Source organism: Magallana gigas, chromosome 9 (genome assembly GCF_963853765.1).
Source record: "Magallana gigas chromosome 9, xbMagGiga1.1, whole genome shotgun sequence".
In the NCBI taxonomy this organism is placed as follows: domain Eukaryota; kingdom Metazoa; phylum Mollusca; class Bivalvia; order Ostreida; family Ostreidae; genus Magallana; species Magallana gigas.
Window position 1 is genome coordinate 11964394 of NC_088861.1, and position 23177 is coordinate 11987570.

At 33.2% G+C, this 23177-nt stretch overlaps 1 protein-coding gene across 2 annotated transcripts; it reads right to left on the reverse strand.

Moving 5' to 3' along the window:
- Nucleotides 1-7021: 7021 nt before the first annotated feature.
- Nucleotides 7022-19603, reverse strand: LOC105330649 (uncharacterized). 2 transcript variants are annotated; one of them, XR_010709451.1, is made up of 10 exons: nt 19504-19603; nt 18956-19057; nt 18629-18766; nt 15627-15908; nt 15319-15474; nt 14838-15189; nt 14264-14400; nt 13633-13990; nt 8373-13261; nt 7022-7910 (listed from the first exon to the last, which is right to left on the reverse strand). XR_010709451.1 is itself a non-coding variant. In XM_066071747.1 (9 exons), exons 1-9 carry the CDS (start codon nt 19583-19585, stop codon nt 13117-13119), a joined length of 1752 nt encoding a protein of 583 aa, XP_065927819.1. In that variant the 5' UTR covers nt 19586-19603; the 3' UTR covers nt 7022-13116. The 2 variants fall into 2 exon arrangements, 1 of the variants encoding a protein (XP_065927819.1); XM_066071747.1 differs by having other exon boundaries at nt 7022-13261.
- Nucleotides 19604-23177: the final 3574 nt, after the last annotated feature.

The window sequence follows — 23177 nt, forward strand, 5'->3', positions numbered from 1 at the left end:
AAATACGCAATTGTTAGTACATCCTTTCAGGTCACAGTTCATAAGTGACTTATAACGAAGTCCATTGTTAAAGGATAATTACAATTAAGAGTCTTGCATCCGTTGAACGCTTTCCAAAGTCCAATCATCATCGAGAGTTTTATTCTTCCTGGTCATCCCTCTCACACCACGAGTTCTAACTACGCAGTTGTCACTTTCGATCAATGACCTTTAACATTGTTCACTATACACTTATTTCGTATCGAGTGCACAACAAATTAATGACTAATTAATGTAAAGCAGAATACAATCATAAATTTATATTTCATATATATACGGCTATCTGGTTACATGCGTCCCCCTAACAAAAGAAATATCCCCGAGGGAGATTTCTTTCGCCAGGTGCCCAGTGTGAGAAATTATCCTTCAAACTCTTCTAAGTCAGATGAACTTCCTGGTGACACACCGGTCAGAACATCTATGTTAAGAGGTTGAATGAAGTGACCAATTTCCTATACCGGCTTGAGACACAATAATAGTCTGTCAACAAACATGTATACTTCACTCATGACAATATATAATTGTCTAGCAGTTCATGCAAAAGTCAGTAATAATCATATATACTTTTGACAACAATAGTAATCAATACAAAATAATCAAAATCAAATATAATTGCAATTAAATGCAATCAGAATTGTCCAATGTTCAAAGTTCCACACAGGTAACATATAAAGTCCATTATAAAATGTTATTTCGAGCATAAACACCGCTAGAAATATAATAAAATACATAAGCATATATAAATGTTATACAGTCCAGCATACATAAAAGTTACACTAAAGTTATCGGTTTCACACAATTGTATCCATTTCGAATAATCGGAACGATAATCGAGAAAAATGTTGTGTAATTAGGATTCGAAGAATTCCATTCGCAGTTCTCAGCTCACCACATTTTGATTTCAAATATAACATTTCATAATTATTTCAATAACATTTTACATTTTTCACAAATTAAAACATATTGAATACACAATTGTTATAAGCACACAAACGGCACTTCCTGCGCGGATGGCGAGTTTGCTCCTCGCGGAACATCGACTGCGTTCCTCTATTTCTTAGATATCAACGCCCTTTCTGCAAGGTATTCGCGTGCCAAGTCCGGGTCCGGTCCATAGCGTTCAGGCCTCGGATAATCGGAATTCCTATTCTCTCAGGTCAACTGGTATGCTAATTCTTCAGTGATAAGTCCAATAGCGTGAGCGTCTGCAATTGATCGTCGTGGTTTTCCATAACGGCGAGGTTTCTTTGAGGCCCTAGTGTCCTCAGAAATACTAGGCCAGCCACTATGGCACAATAATGAAATATTAATTAATAAACAACGTGTTTGTAAATCTCACTGGATCAAAAAGGGGATATTCTTTATCAATGATCTTATCAATGACAACGGCAGTTTTCTTTCTCTCGAAAACTTTCAAGACAAATTCAATGTTCATACTAATTTTTTAACTTATAATGGGTTAATATCAGCCATCCCAAAACATTGGAAAGAATTGATAAAGAATGTCCCCAGAGAAGAAATATCTGATTGCAATATAGAAAAATTAAGAAAGACGCAAAAGGTATCAACACTTTTTTACCCTATATTTTTATCATCTGTCGCTGAAACCCCTGTAAATGTAAAACACAAATGGGAAGAAAGAATGTCTATAGATATTGTAGAAAACAAATGGGAGCAATATTTTATGATTCCTCATAATGTCACAATGAACACAAAATTGATACGTTTCCAATTCCAAATTTTACATAGAATTCTGTGCACTAACTCTCGTTTATTTATATTCAAAATATGAGATACTGAAATGTGTTCATTTTGCCATGAAACTAAGGAGTCAATAAGTCATCTTTTTATGGTTGTCTGCATGCACGAAACATTTGGATTACAATACAGGAAAAACTAAAGAACCTGTGCAATATCGATGTGTGTTTTCATGAACAAACAGTAATTTTTGGATGTAAACATGCCATACCTGTATTGTATAGAGCACTTAATCTATTGATATTGTTAGCAAAAAGGTTTATTTATATTAACAGATGTAAATATATTTTACCCTCTACAAAATCACTGTTCGAATACATTAAATGTTTTAGATATGTTGACATCTACTCTTCCCATTCATTGAACATACGAAAAGAAAATGAGGTCAAGGATAGTTGGCGGATCATCTCAAAAATATTAATTACTTGAGTTTCAAATTTCATTCATCTTTTTGTTACGATTGTACATGCATAGTTTGTGAATAAATTATAAAGAACAAAAAAAAATAGTGTCCTTTACTATGGGGTTCATTTCAATAGTCTCTTGGGAATTTCTTTGATCAGGATTAACACCAGACAGAACATTTCTGCCAGAACTTTCCTCATCCCTGTCACTACCATTTTTTCGACAACCCGACCAACAACCACGGCACATATATCCTAACTTTTTGATAGTCTTACGTTTCATGATACAAAGTCCAAATACAATCATTATTGCCAAAATTAAAAATACATAAAACCAAAGACTTCCCACCAAGGTGATGATTCCATAGGTTATAGTTCATTGTTTATTGGCAATTCCGCCATAAGTGTGTCTATAAAGAAAAACTTTAATATCCTTTAATTTATCGGGAATCTTAGTGTGTCCCATCCCCGGAAATTTGATGTTAAGGTGATCCCAAAGTGTGTGTGTGTTTATGCCATCAATAACGTTTTGAAAGGAGTCAGTTTGTTTTTGAAAAGTGTTTTGATTTACCTGTTCTTGTTCTGAGAATGTTTGACCTGTTTCATGCCCTTCCTTTTCTTTACTTTGACCCAACCCCGCAAATTGTTTTTCCAATTGTTCCATTTGGTTTTTAAATTCTTTTCTATCATAACCATTTCCAGTTGTCATATAGGTTGCTGATCAGAGTTCTTTACTTTGAAATAGTGAATCGAGATATTGAGGAAAAGTTCTTACCTTAACAGTTCAGTTTTTCTTTAGTACTTCGTTTTATCCTGGTCACTGGCACCATAAAAGTCTATGACGTCGCGCACGGTGTTGATGTTAAAATGTCCTTTCAGGGTGCGCGCAAAGTATTTGAGTATTTTTAGAAACAAAAATTTGGACATATGTAATTTTATATACCGATCTGTTCGAATGTATACGGACTTCAACAAAACATTTCATAAATCAGTGTTAAAACCTGAAATTTTTTCTAGAAATGGCATGTAGATAGGTAACATTTTTTGGGTACATATCTCAAATAAACTACATTATCTCGTTGAACTTTCATTTTGGGAGGGAAATTTTTAATGGACTAATTATTTTGATAATGTAACAAATATACGTCATAATGTTTTTGATGTAATCAATGCCAGAAATCGACGCCGGATCAAAGAATTCCCAGAATGGAGTTGTAGATGCGTAAAAAATCCTCGAAAATGGCCAGGGCAAGATGAGTTAATTGCCAAAATATCAATTGTGATTCAGGAACTTGCAATGATCTATTGAAGTTTTTTTTTTTAATATATGACTTTTTTAATAAAGAGAAATTGTTTCTGTGTAAAATTTTCGTAATATATATTTTATAATAATTTAATTTTCAATAATACAAAAAAAATTCGTTATGCTGGAGTTTATTCAAGACACGTGTCACAAGAGATATATTTCACAGTCGAACGTTATGCATAGCATGGCGATCACAAGTATCATGCCCATTAAAAAAAATGTTGGCTATATGTCATAATAATAGAAATCATTTTAGAATGTGCATTTTCATAGGTTGTATAGCCATTAAAAAGAAGCAAATGTGTCCGCAAATTTTCTTAATAGAAACATTTTAGATTGTTATACTTTCATGTTAAATACTGAAATCTGATTGGTTAAGACGCAGTTAATAATATTTACTATTACCCTCAGCGTTAGCAACGCACTTGGCAACGGGTAACATTAAAAAATGTTACATGCGCGAAAATTATGCGCGTACGGTTCGCTGTAGAATTCACGTTATTCCTATATAAAAGCAGTAAAATTTTCTTAAAAATTTTAAAAAAGACATTCAGTATAACAAAATAAATAGTGCCTGTTTGGGAGGATAACAGTTGAAATTGACACCCCTCGAAAACCATTGTCAACCTCCGCTTCGCGTCGGTTGACAATGGTTTTCTCGGGGTGTCAATTTCAACTGTTACCCTCCCAAACAGGCACTATTTATATAATGTCAACATGAAATGTCACACTTTCATAAAAACACATTAAACTACATAAGCAATGAAAGAGAAAGTAACTTAGACACTTCTTTTAAAAAGTCGCGCAGAAAATTCACAAAAATGAATCGCAGTAAGAAATGTGCTTTTTCTCTCAAACAATTTGTTGCCAAATATACAAGCATTGCGAATAAAAAAAAAAAAAGATTTTTAGAAAAAAAATGATGTCAACATTATATGTCACGGGTACGTAAAATGACACAAGGACTTAAACGTTACGGCATGCAGTGTGTGTGCAGGGGTTTTTTTCTTCATAAAAACAGTTCTAGAGAAAATTATAAATAACTACAAATTATTTTGTGAAGAAGGTACCAAAGTGTAAAAATAATAAAAATAAAATATAGGAATAATAACTTAAAGACAAAATTGATGATGAATTAATTTATTTTTACGAGTAAGATATAGACGACATGGGTACTTGTAAAATGGCGCAATGACGTTAAACGTGATGTGACGATGAACATGTATTTTGATTATTTCAACGAGATCTTTGACTGCTACACTACGAATTAACATTAATGAAGAAAAAAGGAAACATAGAAGGGTAGAACAGACTCGGGAATGAAGGAGTTTTGTATATCACTTTTGAATCAAGAGCTATTATTTATAATATATGACTAATGTCAGAGGAAATTCATTTAAGAATTTATGAATAAGAATTGAAGGCTGTGAGCGAATCACATGCTTTTGAAAATTGATATTTCTTACAAATATTTATTTATATAACAGTTTTGAAATATAAAATCCCTTACATATGGAAAAAAATCAATTTAAAGGTCATATTTTTTAATTTGTATGTTGTGGTTAATGAAATGTATCATTACGTTATGATAATGACGAGTGAAAATAACGTTTTTGACGTTTTTTTACGTTACCAAAATTAACACCAACACCGTGCGCGACGTCTTTGTGATCCTTCTGTTGTTATTCTTTAGACTTTTGAAATCATAAGTCAGTTGGAGTTTTATTATATTTATTAAGCACTGTAATCGTATAGTGGTATAAAAGCAATATATAATCAATCTGCTATCAATCCAAAATCCATCTACTAATTATTAATCAAATCATGAGTATAAAAATCAATAAAATAAAATACGCAATTGTTAGTACATCCTTTCGGGTCACAGTTCATAAGTGACTTATAACGAAGTCCATTGTTAAAGGTTAATTACAATTAAGAGTCTTGCATCCGTTGAACGCTTTCCAAAGTCCAATCATCATCGAGAGTTTTATTCTTCCTGGTCATCCCTCTCACACCACGAGTTCTAACTACGCAGTTGTCACTTTCGATCAATGACCTTTAACATTGTTCACTATACACTTATTTCGTATCGAGTGCACAACAAATTAATGACTAATTAATGTAAAGCAGAATACAATCATAAATTTATATTTCATATATATACGGCTATCTGGTTACACTTGCTTTCGAAATTTTTGATGTTCATTTTACAAGTTAGAAACAGAGATAATTATATTTGTTAATGTTAAGCCCTTGCACTTTGCATTTTTCCGTATTATTCCTGATTCATCAATTTCAAGCAGTATTCTGTGACAGGGTATTTCTAAGAGACTGAAAATTTGCCCATGCTTGAATGAATTATCTTATTTTTATATCGATAAAATATCACTTTGTGTAACTTTTTTTTGGAACTGAATATCAATATTATTCAAGGGCTAACATTTTTTGTGATAAATATCGCTATTTCTCTTTAGTGACGCCCTTAACATATCTGAGATTCAATGCTTTTCCATAAGAAAGATATGGAACAGACATGAATTTTGCACGTTTCTGCCAGTGACATTGACCTTGCCCGAATAACCTTGGTTCAAGGTCAAGACACACCCTTAGGTCAAAAGCAATATTTGTGTGTATTAAGAACTTCCAATGTTTCTCCATAAGAAAGATATGGATCGGACACAAATTTTGCAGGCAGACGGACGGACAGACGGACGGACGGACGGACGGACAAGGTGATTCCTATACACCCCCCAAATTTCGTTTGTGGGGGGTATAATAATATAATAATCTTTGGTAAGTGTAAATAGCTTATCAATGTTTATATAATAATGTTTAATTAAACATACATTATGAAGATACACTTGAGCCTGTATAGTATATACATGTATCTCAATAACGATTAAACTAGTTTAATGATATTCTATGTTACAACCTTACGCAATAAGTAAATCATTCAAAGTCCCATATCCATGCAATTTCAAAAATGGAATTCTTTCACGTTGTTAAGACTACCTTTTACTTTGTTAGACAAACAAAGAGAGGGATAGAGGGGAAGAAAGATCTTGAATTTAAATTGAGTCATTATATGCAATTTGAGAAAGAAACATGCCACTAAACTATTATATAATTATTTTATGTCCCCAACAGTTGTCAAATTTTATGTAAGTATAGGCCCATTGTTTCTCACTGATTGAAAAAAAAACTTACAACAATAAACAAAGAAAACACATGCAACTAACAGGTAACATGCAATCAATATGGTCGGTGATTTCGTGTTTACAATGGAACAACCGTTAACCCTCCCACGCCTTTCCACAAAATTCACTTGAACTTTCATAATATATTTTTTACAGTGTTTATTTATTGCAAAAACTTATGAAAATAATTCCATTATAGTTAAAAAACACTTTCAGATCCGTAAAAAAGATTATTATCAAGTGTACAAAACTAATATGATAACATAATTATCGACCATAGAATCGAACACACTCAATAGATAAATATCTTTCAAAAATAAAACAGATCTAATTCTTTATTCGACAAATCTGATAAAATAAATCGCTGAAAAAAATCTACAGAATAGATATAACAATTTTAGTGATTTCTAAATAAGGAAATCTGATTGAAATCACAAATTGGCAATTTCCTTATCTGAGAAACATCCATAGACAAGTTTCCGCGTGTGAGTGAGTACAACATACAAAAAATGCACACAAACATAGATGAAAAAAAAAACAAGTCATTTTTAGATATTTATATTTGCAAATATGTTGCCTTGCATGAACCTACAGAGAAGCGATACGTACAATTCTGTGTGAATTTTTTCATGACATCACAATGATTACTGCACGCGCGTTGACGCTTGATGTAACGTGGATGAGCCAGGCGATCTCCAAATAACAGTTAAGACAACTTCAGGTTTATAAATATATTTACAAAAGAAGAAATGAAATATATTTACAATAACACTTTCACACCCATACTCGCTCACACCCCATACTCATTCAATTTGCAGTAATTAATAACCTTACTTTAACAAACGCATAAAAAATGCTATCTATGAATATGAAAAAAACCCTTTTGACAGACAGACGAACCGGTATATAATAGTTTTCTTTAAGTTCTAAATATGGTTGCCACTCCAAAACTTATTTTCAACTGTTCACATATCAATCACGTAATATATCACTCGTGTTCCAAGTCACGCGATCACTTATCTCGATTGGATATCTGTTTTTATTTCAAATCATCGCCGATGTCACGGAGTAGACTTCACTTCTCCAGTATTCCCACCGTGGCATCCTTCAAGGCTGTAGTCCTTGAACTTAGGTACCGTGGTGGTGTTGAACATCGGGGTGGTTATCCCAACTGGACCTTCACTGTATTATGACCAAGTCAAAGCGCTACAATTTATTACAGTAATAAGTACATGTAGGCAACCTGAGTGTGGCAAGATATGATACTTGAATAAAATAATCATATGATAAGTGTCTGTCACTTATATGTAAACAAAGTTATGTTTCATAGCAACATGTAAATAATAACAAAATAAAAATGGCGCACACTTCCGGTCAATAAGTTCCGGAGAAACACTTCCGCCTAAGACATTTAAATAAATCAGCAAGTTTTATCTAATACAAAAAAAAATACGCATAGAATAACGTTCAAAGCTATACAATTCGAATACAGTGCTTTATCGATAATATAAAACTGGTATTTAAACTTCCACGCAAAAGATACGCTCGACTGCTCACACAGGTAAGTTTAACAGGTGAACGCTGGCCAAGGTTATATTTAGCTCATTAAACAAGAATTACTGGTCAAATACGCAAAAATACTGAATAAAACTGATAACATATACTTACCACGGTCTGCTATCCGTGCCCACTTATTAAAATTAGTCATGCACAATGCATACTGCAATATCGCTCAGTACAGCAAACAAGAGCTGCCCTCAAAATCGTGTCTTGTCACACGGCAGCCAACCCAGGAATGACCAGGTGTAAGCGGTTCTACCTGACTGCGCATTTACAAAGAATTAAGGGTAACCCTTCTTACAAAATCAAAGGGCCACGAAGCTAGCCTGGTGCTAGTATATAAGTGATTGTTACACTTTTAAATTTAACAATTCTGAACTTTTTTTCAAACGTAAATATAAGTAATCAACAGCAACATTAAAAAGTTTACTGGAATATGAATTACGTTGGTACGTGATCAAATCATCTGAAAAGCCCTTTGAGCTTTACAGGATTTGTTCACGTGACAAACCAAGTTCAAATTCCGGTAAACTTTTTAACTTGCTCTTTTGGTTAATAAATGTAAAAGTTCAATTCTGTGTGAACTTTTTCATGACGTCACAATGATTAAAGCAAGGGCTTATCGCTTGGATTTTCGTAAACATTAAAAACTCGGTTATTTTTTAAAATTTTGAACGATTTGCCTTCTTCAAATGTAAATATAGGTAATAAACAGCATTGTTTAAAAGTTCACTAGAATATACAGTACCGATCAGACCCAACCAAACAGAAAGAAAACCCCAATTAAACCCTGTGTTTCCTTTTCTGGGTTTACTCGGGTCTGCTTCACACTTCAGTGCAAACAGTTGACTGCAAAAGCAATTCCTGAGTAAACCCAGAGTAAACCCCAAGTAACTTCGAGTGGACCCAAGTTTTCTAAAAGTTAACCCAGAGTAAACCCTAAAAGTAAACCCAGGGTTTAGTTAGGGTTTACTCTGGTATTAGGTTGGTACGCGTACAAATCTTTCGAAGAAGCCCTTCAGACTTCACAGGATTTGATTACCTGACCAACCAAGTTCATATCCCGTTTTTTCTAAATTGCTATTTATTTCTTAATAAAATTTCTATCATTTGCAAAGTTGGATATTAGTCGAATTACTAGCCATTCTTTTGGATTGGCAGGGCGACTCAATGTGCGGACGTTGGCATGATGGACAGCAAATTAAACTCTTAAGGTAAATGGAAATCAGATGCATTCAAAAGTTACATTAGACCTGTTAATCTACCAAAAAAAAGAGAAAAGACAACACAACTCAAGTGACTGTGAACTTAAGGATGTACACTGTTATTCAGGAATATGTGTATATTTCTTTATAACATTGAATGCGTAACTATATGACTGTTTGTTATAATAGTTTAATACCTATTTTTGACAGTTTTTAAATGATTTGAAATATAAATTGTTATTTTCATATCGAAGCTTTGAAAGGGTTGGACATATGTATATTCCTTCCTATAATTCCTATATATAGCAAGTATTAGGTTACTTTATATATCCTGTTGGGTGGGGCATATGTATATCCTTACCTATTGATGAATAATATTTGTATGTTTTTACATGTATATGAGACCAAAGTTTGTAAGGCATATGTACATTCTGGCAATTATTAATCCACTTTTAAAGGTATAGAGGTCTAAACTTGATAAATTAGAACTAATCAAGTACATGGAGCTTTCAGACCACAGGGATTATGTTTTTCATAAATTATCTAATCAATATCATCATTGATTACATGAGAAATGGGGTTAATTGATTATTTTTGTTGAAAAATATTATGGCATAAAGAATCAAATACTCATAATTTTATGATTAATTCTATTAACCTATTGTTACACAATCATCTATTGTCATTTTCCTGAATATTTCGAACCAAATGTGGTTTAATAATAAAGTCACAAAAGTGGCAGAGTGCAGCACACATATTTGTAGTGTTATGTTTTATTTACAAAGATGAAGGTATTAGCTGGTTCAATTTCAAGCAGATTGAGGTTTATTATTGCATAAGAATATACGTGGGATAATGCTTTATAAAGGAATCATTATGGTATATTTTGAACATTATCAATTATGGATAAATAAATTTATTGCTTAATACGACATCTAATGACACCAGAAGAACATGCTGTTCAATGAAAATAAAAGCCGAAAGAAATGATGTGGCGATAGGACAGGCAACAAAAATTCAATATTAAGTAACCAAAAATTCAAGACATTCACATAAATACACAATACACAAATACATTATACAAATCTTTAAAAAGAATTCTTCAATCAGAAAAAGACATTTATGTACCGGTTTTTGTATTTTGCCAGAATTGTTAAAAAAACGACGATGAAAACTTACCGATTGAATGCCAGCATTCGTGCACTTACATTCATGTATATCCTTGATGTTATGAATACTATGCGCCGTATAGAATGTCGTTTTTATTAAAAGCCGGAGAACTTATGTCCTTTCTCTACAGCTAGCTTTTTACATTAGTTTTACTCGAGTTTTAAATGATGATTAAATCATGATATGATATTATAGTTACTTTTGCATGGGATGTGTCATATTATTACATGTAGTGCATTAAGAAAACTCAGATTTATGCATTTTTAGTTGATCTTTGCATAGAATTGCCCAGTGCACATATAACCTTAATTCTCGAAGATCCCACGTTTCATTTCCTAAATTAAGGAAATCTGAGGAGACGGCTGCTAGAGGACATTTTCTATGTAACTATATTAAAACCCAACAACTGTTTCCAAGCTTTCCTTAATGTGGGATTGGCAGTATCATGAATTCCCTGGTTGGAATCGAATTTTGAAAAAAAAGAGTAATAATTCAACAGTAGAGAAAACAATTGAAAATCACTTACTTTTTTATGCCTTATACATTAATTTGTGAACCACGAACAAATTGTTTTAACAGCTCGTTCTACTTCTATGTGAATAATGTATGCATAAAACGGGGACGTTCAATTGTTCGGTGGGGGGGGGGGAGAGGGGTTGGTTAATTGACAGTCTTCTATCTGTTTTATTTGAGATTCTTGTTTGGGACAGTGATAAAAATTATATTTAGACAAGAGATCAATAGGCCTTAACGGTCACCTAAGTACAAAATGTAGCATACAAATCCTAAACGAGCTTGTCGAGGAGTCTCATCTATTCATTTAATTGGATTTCATTCTGGAGTAGAAAAAATATAAATTTGTAATGACGACCACCTCCCTGCCTGAAATCTTTCAATAAGAACTATGAAACCTATAATTTTGGTGAAAAACTTTATAAATCATAAAATCATGAATTCAGTTTTCCCTTCAGGTATGTGGGAGTAAAGAAGATAATTTTTAAACATTATATGCATTAAACCTATACATCCATTTTGGCCCTGCCCTAGAGTAAAAACCCATACTCCAGGGGACATGAAATTTAAAAGTTTAGGGGAGGACTTCCTGGTAAACATAATTATAAGGTACGTTTTTCATACAGATGAGCGAGAATAGAAAAGAAGATTTTAGAACATTATATGCATTAACACCATATTGCCATATTGCACCCCCCCCGCCATGCTCGGAACCACTGACCCAGGGGCCATGAATTTCACAATTTTAGTAAAGGAGTAAGTGGACATCATAACCATGTATTCAGTTTTTGCCCACATGTTTAAGAGTAAAGAGGACGATTTGTGGACATTTTAATCATGCGTTTAGTTTTTTAACAAATGTATATAGGAGTAAAGAAGATTTTCTAAGATTTAATACATTTTTACAATATGGCCATATTGGCCCCATCTTAGAGGCAGAACCTTTGACCCAGGGGCCATGAATTTTCAAATTTTGGTAGAGGGCATAATGGACATCATAATCATGCATTTCGTTTTTAACAAATACATATGGGAGTAGAGAAGATTTTCTAAGATTTAATACATTTTTTTACTAAATGGCCATATTAGCCCCACCCTAGAGCCTGAACCCCTGACCCAGGGGTCATGAATTTAACAATTTTGGTAGAGGGCTTCATGGACATCATGATCATGCATTTAGTTTTTAACAAATATAAATGAGAGTAGAAAAGATTTTCTAATATTTAATACAGTTTTACTATATGGCCAAATTGTCCCCACCCTAGAGGCAGAACCTATGACCCAGGGGCCAAGAATTTCACTATTTTGGAAGACGGCTTAATGGACATTATAACCATGCAACCAGTTTTTTCCTCACATATGTAGGAGTAGAGAATAAGATTTTTGAAAATTTGAGTTAACTCAGTTTGACCTAAAAATAGATACGATGTACTCTACAACCACTTCCTGGTTTGAAATAAAATCAAAAAGTTTGTATTTTTTCCAGTGACTTGAACAAAAAGAATTCGGACAATGTATATGTACATGTACATAATCATTTTCAGTTTAGATTTTCATCCATGTCCGCTCCTTTAAATAGCCATATATTTCAATTTTATAGAATAAGTTAAGGGAAGCAATTAAGGAAATTTTCAGAAACATTACATACAAAAATGTACCAAAAATGTGGTTCAACATAATAAGCTTGTATCATATTAATGAGAATTAGTGTTAATTTTTTTTGCTTGCGAGGAATATTATCTAGTATCTTTCAAAAATAAAACAGATCGAATGCTTGATACGACTAATCTGATAAAATAATTCGCTGAAAAAACTTTGCAAAAAAGACATCACAATTCTTGGAGTTTCCAAACCAGGAAAATGATGGAAATTACAAATTTGCACTTTCGTTATCTGGCAATCTGGACGGAAACGTTCATAATAAACTTTCCATTAGTGAATTAGCGCAACATACAAAATTATGATTATATTGTATTTTTAACTGCACTATCTATATTGTACGATAATGGATTGTACTCACTTGTTTCCCAACATTGACCATTCCCAGAAACAGAACTTGTTCCTTTCTTTCTTTTCTTCTCCAAAGTATAAAGGAAGGTCGCATTTCTTCTGTAATTGCATCCATCAATGGAAAACAACTAATTTAATTATATAATTATCATATGTAATTAAGATGATAAAGAACACCTTAAGATATCGATGTGAATGATGGAAATATTCGTCAGAATATAATAAAAAGTTTTAATAACTATGCCAATGGAATTGTACGGTGTCATTAAATCAAGATCAGTAGCTGACCTTTCAATCCGTTCTACATGTACATTGTATGCTGTTTGCCATTAAGAGTGAAAACGATAATTTTAAATGTGTTTATATATTGAGTTATCTCATATCATCTTGAAATATAATTAAAACACCTTTTTAGAATGAAACTAAGACGCTGCGACAGACATTTGATAAAATAGCTGTAAAATTCCTACCTTTCTGTTTTGATCTTTTGGATGTTTCGAACAATGTAACTACTACAGCTTTTGAATCGCCTTTTTACTATTTGCTCTGCCTTTCTTCCTGATGGAAAAATAAGGTCACTGTCTCCAAGATGAAAAATGTTTTGTGAAGAATGGAAAACGATATCTGTTAAGAGCAAAAATGGTTTTCTTCGGAATTTTTCCATATTAGTACAGTTACTGGGTATCAGCAAAGTGTGTTGTTCTATTTTATTAGGTCTATAGGTCGAGTTATAGATGTTTGCTTTCACTGTTACATCCAACAATGATATTTGAAGTTTCGAACTAAAGTTGGATACTTTTGTCAGGTTTTCAATTGTTAATCTATAACCTAAAAGCATTAAATTAAAAAAAAGAAAGATTATAATCTCATAATATAGGATACATCATAAGCATATGATAAACTTATATTTTTAAATCACATTTTTAAGCGTTATGTGCAAGTAACAACTGACAGTGAAAATATTAAGTTCTTTTATTTTTATCGGATTTAGCTATAATATTTAAACAACTTGTTAATACATATACGTTTGTAAATTGGCTTCACCTGTAAAAATTTAAGGAAAAAAATTGAAGAATTAACGATTGATAATTTATATTTTACCATTTGTTCTACACACGTCTGCTATGCTGTTTATGAATCTTTTTCTCTGTGGCGCTGACTGTGAACATAACGAACATACACCAGAGGTCTGTCTATCCATTTTTGTACGTGCAGGAAGGGACGTTGGACTGCTGCAACTATAAGATGAAGAGAATGTCATGGTACACATTGAAATATCAGTGTATATAAAAGAACATAATACTCAAAATATAACCAAATATGTTCAACGTTTTAAACTCAATCATCATAATATTTGACCATCAATTGTATTATATAATGAAAACAACTAATTTAAAAGAATAAAACATGTGATCAAAAGAATTTTTGAAATAAGCAAGAAATAGAATTGGGATATGTTGATTCTTAAATTTCTTTTAATGTTTTAACATCAGTATTTGTACAGCCCATTCGGTTTAATGCTCTTTTAAATACTGGATAAACAGATTCAGACAATAAGATATAGACCGATATCATCTTAAAGCAAATCTTCAGCAGTTATAGTTTTTGAAGAACCTGAGGTACTAGGACATACTAATTCATTTGACATTTGATAAAATAGCTGTAAAATTCTTACCTTTCTGTTTTACTCTTCACTTCACCGAAACAACATGTCTGGTTTCTAGGATCGAATGCAAGCGTCCCAGGATTACAACATCGTTTTCCTGTCTTGATTGCTCCTCTATGAATTTCATTGTTGCAGCAGAGGTCAAGTTGTGTGTCATAGCTCCCCTTCTCGCAAAAAGAATTGGCCTTTTCCCATCCCACACAAGAATAAAAGAAAGCATTTTTTTTGCAACAACTGGCGTGATTAGGTGAAGTCTTCTCTATTATGATGCCATTTTCGCAACAGAGATGCGTTGTTGAATAGTACAAATGGTTACCACAACAATGTAAACGTAATTTATAGTTAAGAGTGTATATGGTACCTGCAATGAAACATTAAAATGTAAAACAGAATTCAGATTTCATGAAAAAAACCCACAGGATTTTTAAAAGTTTAATGCTACTTGTATTCAACATTACAAGAAAATGCGTTTGGTGAGTCTTGTGCATACCAGTACAACATTTTTGCAGTCCCTTTGTCATTGCCCTCTCACCACAGCATTCTTGGTGGGCTGGATCATATGTACCTTTACCACAACATTGACGTCGTCCAAAAGAGGGGAACACTTGATTCTTGCAGCACAGTTCTTGTGAGGAATTGTACAATCCTATATGTAACCAAACCAACTTTAGCTTTGGAACTTTATGAAAATTATTCTGTTTATCATTAAGTTATCCAGGTACATGTATATTCATGTTATAAAATGATAACACTTCAGATTTAAAGATAATTATAAGCTGTAAGAAATGTTGTACTTACCTGTTCCACAACATTGACCATTCTTGGGCTGAATTATCTTTTTACCAGATCCCCTACAACACTGTTTAGTCCTTTTATCATACATTTCCGATCCACAGCATCGAAAGCTTCGTTCGGACGATGAAATATTCCACAGAGTGTTAAACAGAGTTCCATTACAGTAGTCGTGTCCTAATGGAACAACTTTGTCCCTAACGCATCGTGAATGGGTCCTATTGAATGGTGTTGCTTGGTTGCAGCAACCATCATTCTTCGTGTAGTTGTTCCCACAGCATGCCATGCCTAAACAGTAATCGTTCAAGGTTTAACTGACATGTGATATTGATGCATATGTTGAATAAATATTTTACTTTCAAGTCAAATAAATAAGTTCTTGGGTTTACATCAATTGGTGGGGTGCATATCAAGATTTTGTATACCTCTGTGAATATTTCCTATGTAAATTTACAATGAATAAACATGCAATTCTATCTAACCGTGAAATAGTTTTTGTGCTACATGTATCTGCCCATGGTGAATATTTATCGAAACTATTCACCAGCGGCATTCGATTTCCCTCGGTTTTTTTTTTAACTCGGAACATATCTGACGTAATCCGATCGCTTCATTAAATTCAAAGTACGAAAACTCTAATTTTTTTATCATCATGAAATTCTTCATCGCCGACAAATAAAGATTTCTTCGGTATAATAAAATACCTATTTACTGGCTATGAGGACGATAGCCAGTTTATTGTCCCCCTTGACTGCAACTATTTCCCTTGGCTTCGCCTCGTGAAATAGTTGCTGTCCTTGGGGGACAATAAACTGGCTATCGTCCTCATAGCCAGTAAATAGGTATGTGTAGAGGTGGGTGTCCTCTGAATATGGATGAGACCTTAAACAGCTAACCAAGGTCAATTGACATGGCTGATTGAGTTCATTCAAAATCAACTACTTCCACTTGCAGTACGCATATACGAAACTGAGAGTGTGCTCGAAACCAGCAATGGAGCACACTAGTATTAGAAATCAGAAAGCATGGCCAAAATAAAGATTTTTTTTTTCATTTACCTTAAATTATACATCATTAAGCTAGTGGGATAGTTGTTTTGTGATCGGAGGGGTTATATTCCTATATGATACTAGAGTATGATATCACTGTCCAAAAATATTTTTGCTGTACTAAATTATAGGGAACCAGACACGAATCGAGATAAAACATTTATTTTTATGCCCTCTTCGAAGAAGGGAGGGTATATTGCTTTGCTGCTGTCTGTCGGTCGGTCTGTTGGTCGATTGGTCGGTCGGTCCACCAGTAGTTTCCGTTTATTTTCTTTGCAAAAATAAAATTTGGTATACAGGTTTATCATGATAATATCTAGGTCAAGTTCGATAATTGGTACGATCGAGCAATTTTCGACAGAGTTATTGCTCTTGGACGTAGAAAAAATCCAGTTATTTAGTTTCTGCTCATTTTCTTCGCAGAGGATGAACATATTGAAATGAAATTTAGTATACAGGTTTATCATGAAAATATCTAGGTCAGGTTTCATATTGGGTACGGTTGAGCAATTTTCGACAGAGTTATTGCTCTTGGACATAGAAAAATTCCAGTTATTTGCAGTTTCCGCTCATCTTCATTACAGAGGGTGCACATATTGACATGAAATTTCGTATACAGGTTTATCTAAATAATATCTAGTTCAAGTTTGATTTTGGGAATGATCTAATTTTTGACAGAGGTATGCCCCTTGGACTTAGAAAAAATCCAGTTACTGTGGAATCATTTAATTTCTTGGGGGCCAATTTTCGTGGATTGCCTAAATTTTACATGTCCATGGGGACGTAATTTCGTGTATTCTCTTAAACATACAAAGAAAATATAACTTTATTACCCTAATTTATTAATTCGTGGAGGATGTTAATTCGTGGTTGAGAGGTACCCACGAATTCCACGAAAATTGAGCTACCACGAAATCTAATGATTCCACAGTATTTGTGGTTAACGTTCATTTTCTTTGTGGGTGTTTCCAAGGGAGGGGGCATAAGTGTTTCACAAACATCTCTTGTTTAATTTGTATCTGGATTTTTGTATATTTTGAATGATTCATCGAAATTTGAATGTTAAAAGTCAAGTTACACGCGAGGTTCAGAGAAAAAAAAGTCGTTATTATGTAATCAAAGCTCCAGTCTTATATTTGTTTACAAATAGAGATGATTTCATCGGCAACAAAAAGCAAAATTTAATTAAAACTTATACTAATAAAACACAAATATAAATAATAACAGGACTCTAGCTTTGTTTACAAAACAAAGAATACAAACCCCTGTAACTTGCTTGTAACCTGCTTGTAACTCGATTTTTGACTTTTAAATGTTGACAAAGCTTTAAAAACTTCCATTTTGACTATTCTAGACAACAAATTTTGACCTCATATCGTGTTCAAGTCCCTTTAAAACATAAGAAAGTATGATAAACAGGGTTAAGCTCAGATACATGTAAAAAAAAAACAGGAGAAGAAATATCAGAGTATGGATTGTTAATGGGGGACAGATATTTAAATTATTTTTAGTTTTTGGAAATTTTGCGACAGTTTTGATTTATCTTTACCTTGCGTGTTACTTCTTTTTATCTTTCAAAACAAGTCTACTCTTACAACATAACCATTTTTTAAATCAGTGAAATTCATCGCATCCGTTGGGACAAAACTAAGAATTTTTTTTGGTGTTTCAGATAAAATGACCTGTTGATTCTTTGTAACAGGACCCAAGAAATTAAAAAAATTAAAAGTATGTTGACAGCTACCTGAACTACCTGTGAAAACTTTCATGTATATTGTAATTTGATTCCGTAAATGCCAATCAATAAAACGTTATTTCTGAGGTCGGAAATTCCCGATAAAATGCATTGTAAATAAAGACAAATAATGCTGCTCCCTTTTTCTGTTTCTCTATCGCTCTCTCTCTCAAAAAAAACAAAACAAAGCACAATTTTAAAAAACCCATTCATAACAAACTTACCACCACTTTGATCCACTAAAAAAATGTTTATCCCACAACATATCTGTTCTTTTCCTTCGTTTTCTCCACTTTGAACGTATTTCTCATGTAAAGTATTAGACTCGCAACAAATTTTATCTGAAGTTCGGTAAATGACATCTACAAAGTAAGTTGCAAAATTATATCGAATTAGATCGGTTACATATCAAATAACGAATATCATTCTCAGGTGTTTTCAATACGTATCTCAACCTTTGAATTCTCTCTCTCTCTCTCTCTCTCTCTCTCTCTCTCTCTCTCTCTCTCTCTCTCTCTTTCTCTCTCTCTCTCATTCTCTCTCTCTCTTACCTCCACAACAACTTATTTCCTTATTTCGACCATACAATGTTCCGTTGCAGCAAAATTTTGTCTCCCGATCGTAATATTGATGTCTGCAGATGTCAGCAATTACTATAAAAGGGGAAGGAAAAAATATGTGATCTGACTCGGGTAAATCAATAAAACACCCCCAGGAATCTAAAATGATCATGTCATTTTAAAATGTTCAAATAATTAAAAATTAATAAGGCTTTACTAATGCACTACGCATATGCACTTGGATCAAAATTGAATGAATTGATATAACTTTTGATATATTCAATCATCGAACTGTATTTCTGTAATTGGTTGACATAACACAATATTTGAATAAGGGAAGATAATTCAAAAAGAAATAACAAAAGAATAATTTGATTTTATAGCCCTGTGCTTTTAAACACACCATTCTGAGAGTTATGTATAGAGTTGAAAAAATCATAATTTAATTCCTAAAATTTCGTCTATCTGTTTTTAAACTAAAGGTTCAAATTCAAATTTTCCCAAATATTATTTTAAACGAAAAAAATTATTAGACAAACCTCTATTGCTTCCATAAATGACAAAGAAAACAATGCAAATATTAAATGCGACTCCCATTAGTTTTTCGTTGTATGTATTCATACGCGATCAATTACAAGGTATTTGTTTTTCTAAATCAACTTTTATACGTTGATGTATATCTAAAAATAGATAAGGGTTTTTATTCATTTCAAGGGGGGAATTTCCTGTTTTGCATGGCACATGTAGCTAAAATACTTTAGTCATTTTAATGGTGTCACTATACATGTTTTGTCATTTCTCACCAGGGCTGGCTACTCATGATCAATCGTCCAGCTATTCTTCAGTAGATAATAGTAATAATATAAGGTAATATTCTTCATGGATAAAAGATAAAAGTACATGTACGCCCCCTCCCCTCGAACCCTGTTTTACTTGAATGACGAAATGTTGTTATTAGCATAAAGAGAAGTCATATACATATACAAACAGCTAGAATTCGAAGTTGCGTTAAATTCGTTTGTACACGTGCCTTTTTACATAAGGCCTTTATATTTTGTTTCCCCTTTAATGCAGACTACTATAATAATTTGATTTCTGCGCGCAGTAAAAAAAAATATCTTGAAACAATTCATGATAGTATTGCTTTCAACTTAAAGTTTGTCTAAATACATGAACATATGTAAAATATTCAATAAATTAAAGAATCGTTCACTATTGCAAAATTGTTACAAAGTGGAATTCCATTTAAAGATATTCTTAAGTTTATTTTCTGTTCTTGAAGGCCACCAGTTCGAATTCAAAAACGGCAGAAATTTTAATATACATTCCTCTATTACATGTGAAAGTTCTAATCTAATCTACGTTATAACATGTGCAGGATGTGGAGAAAACTATATTGGTCAAACCGGGGATACCCTCAGACATCGAATGACCGTCCACCGACAACAAATTCGTGAAACAAAATACCAGTGCACGGCTGTTAGCGGACATCTCAGAAACTGTGCCAAGAACATTTTTCTGAACTTTACAGTGTGTCCTATCTATAAATTTTATAAGATAACAACCGAAAAAGAGCTTGAAACAAAAGAAAAACATTTCATTTCATTATATAAACCAAAACTGAATGTATTATAATTATGAAGGTTTGTATATATTTTATGTTTTTCTTGTACAATTATAGCGAGCGCAGCTCGCCGGCGCGCAGCGCCGGCTAGCGAAGCGAGCTCTAAGAACCAGTGTGCGCGGGAAAAAGAACAAGCTAAACCTACAGTTCATCAAACAAAATTTTTTGTCTACGTCCCATAATGCTCTCTAATGTTTTCACCCGTGGTGCTATGCCAAAAATGGCCGACTTTTAACTCGTAATTTACGGTGACTTAAAGTTTGAAGACACGTTTTGAGTACCGCATATGCTTTGGCGAGACTCAACAGATTTGTTACATGCTTCCATACCTTCGTATTGAGTCGAGAAACGTAAACAAAGACGAACAAAGTCATGGATGACGTCACAGTGCACTCGCGCCATATTTCCTGCGATAAATTTAGAGGTGGATCAAACATCTGTAATGAGTGTACTGGCTATTTCAGTATAGTCTGCGATACCTGCCTCCTTGACATATGATTTGTTTTTAATCTTTTTTAATATAGAGATTTTATATATGTATCCTAGCAAGAGCCATACTTTACTGTCATATCGATCCATTTTTAAGCTAATTGTGCATGCATGTACAGTAGGCAGGTAAGTATGTGAGTAGGGGGGAAATAAACAATAGGACATTTTGAACTAAATAAAAAAGGAATAAAATGAAACAATAAACAGGTAAAAAAAAATATGTAGATACTGCCTATAGTCAGACCATTAAATTTAAAAGTGGGAAATTACACACCTACAAACAGGTAACGGTCTCTCTCTCTCTCTTCTCTCTCTCTCTCTCTCTCTCTCTCTCTCTCTCTCTCTCTCTCTCTCTCTCTCTCTCTCTCTCTCTCTCTCTCTCTCTCTCTCTCTCTCTCTCTCTCTCTCTCTCTCTCTCTCTCTCTCTCTCTCTCTCTCTCTCTCTCTCTCTCTCTCTCTCTCTCTCTCTCTCTCTCTCTCTCTCTGTAGGGGGTTGCGCTCTATGTATCATGACCATTAAAATTAGTACCTTTGGCATACTCATTGTAGAGCAATACTCTCAAAAAAAATTTGACGTTCGTTGATACCTAAATAAAACTATAAGTTGACAATGATGCAAGGTATGTGTAATTCTTGCTGCGCTCGCCAGAACGGTAGCACCGTAAAACATATTAGAATATTTGAATATATTATATGTTTTTCCCGTACTATTACAAAACGCTTATACTATGACGTCATAATGAACTCTGAAAAGCGCAACATATACTTGATGTTATATGACGTCACAATGATCATTTGAAATGTATGTACTTATGTATCTATGGTGATTGTTCAAAACTCCTGAAGATTATAATGAAACCGGTAGAGTTTTGAATCGGCTTTCTGGTTTTTTTTATGTGGATTAACTTTACTCATTTTGGATTATATATATATATATATATATATATATATATATATATATATATATATATATATATATATATATATATATATATGTGTGTGTGTGTGTGTGTGTGTGTGTGTGTGTGTGTGTGTGTGTGTGTGTGTGTGTGTGTGTGTGTGTGTGTGTGTGTGTGTGTGTGTGTGTGTGTGTGTGTGTGTGTGCAACCTTCAAGTAACATACAAAACCTAGCACTTCCAATAATAATTCATAATTTCCATTTTTACGGAAAACATACGTATATGTAATTCATGGATATCAATGTACTACAAAGGAGAGAAGAGATTGCACCAAATCTGAGATCCATTCTCTGAGTAGCATTAAATTAATTAATTCATCTCTTCTTTTTTATTTACTATTTTCCTGATAAATAACAAGTGTTTTTTTTAATTTGAGTCTCTTTGAATCTGGATTCGAGCACAACAATGAAAAATCACATGTGGGGATGTAAAGGAGAATCCTTGCTGTGGAATGGTGGCGGCGGCGTTGAACTGGTAGGCACCTCCTTCGGTGGTGGTGGGGGCTAAACTTGGGTCCTCCTCCTGACAGAGAAATCAAATTTTAAACATAAGTTTTTACAATTTTTAATGCAACAAAATTTACAATCCACAATAAGCATTAGTTCATCCCCCTCCCCACCTACCCTTTACTTTTTTTTAATAGAAAATAATTGAGCATAATTATTATAAGTGCTTAACAAATTCATTACTATTATTACTATGTTATAAAAGTTAGACTTGTAAAATTGCTCCTCTTCGATTAGACAATACAAGATCAACAACATCACATACAAGTTCATCGGAACTTTTAAGACCATCAACATTTAATTCCTTGGTTAACATTGCGCATTTCACACTTTTATAATTAAATGAATACAATAGAATTGCTCTTGTGCGCTTGCAAATTCCGGGGGGGGGGGGGAATCCGGATTTAGAACCGCATTTTAAATACTCGTCAGTAAAACGCTTGACTTTAATAAAGAACGTTATTGCAAACATTGCGATGATTCAGAGTAAATTTTAACAAAATGAAAATCTCGGGTGTGATAAGGCAAGCTGCACTCTTAGCCATCGATTGAGTAAAAATTCCTCTAATCAATATTACTTCATAATAAGCAGCATGATGTCATATTTTACTCAAGAAACCTGTCATTTTAAACT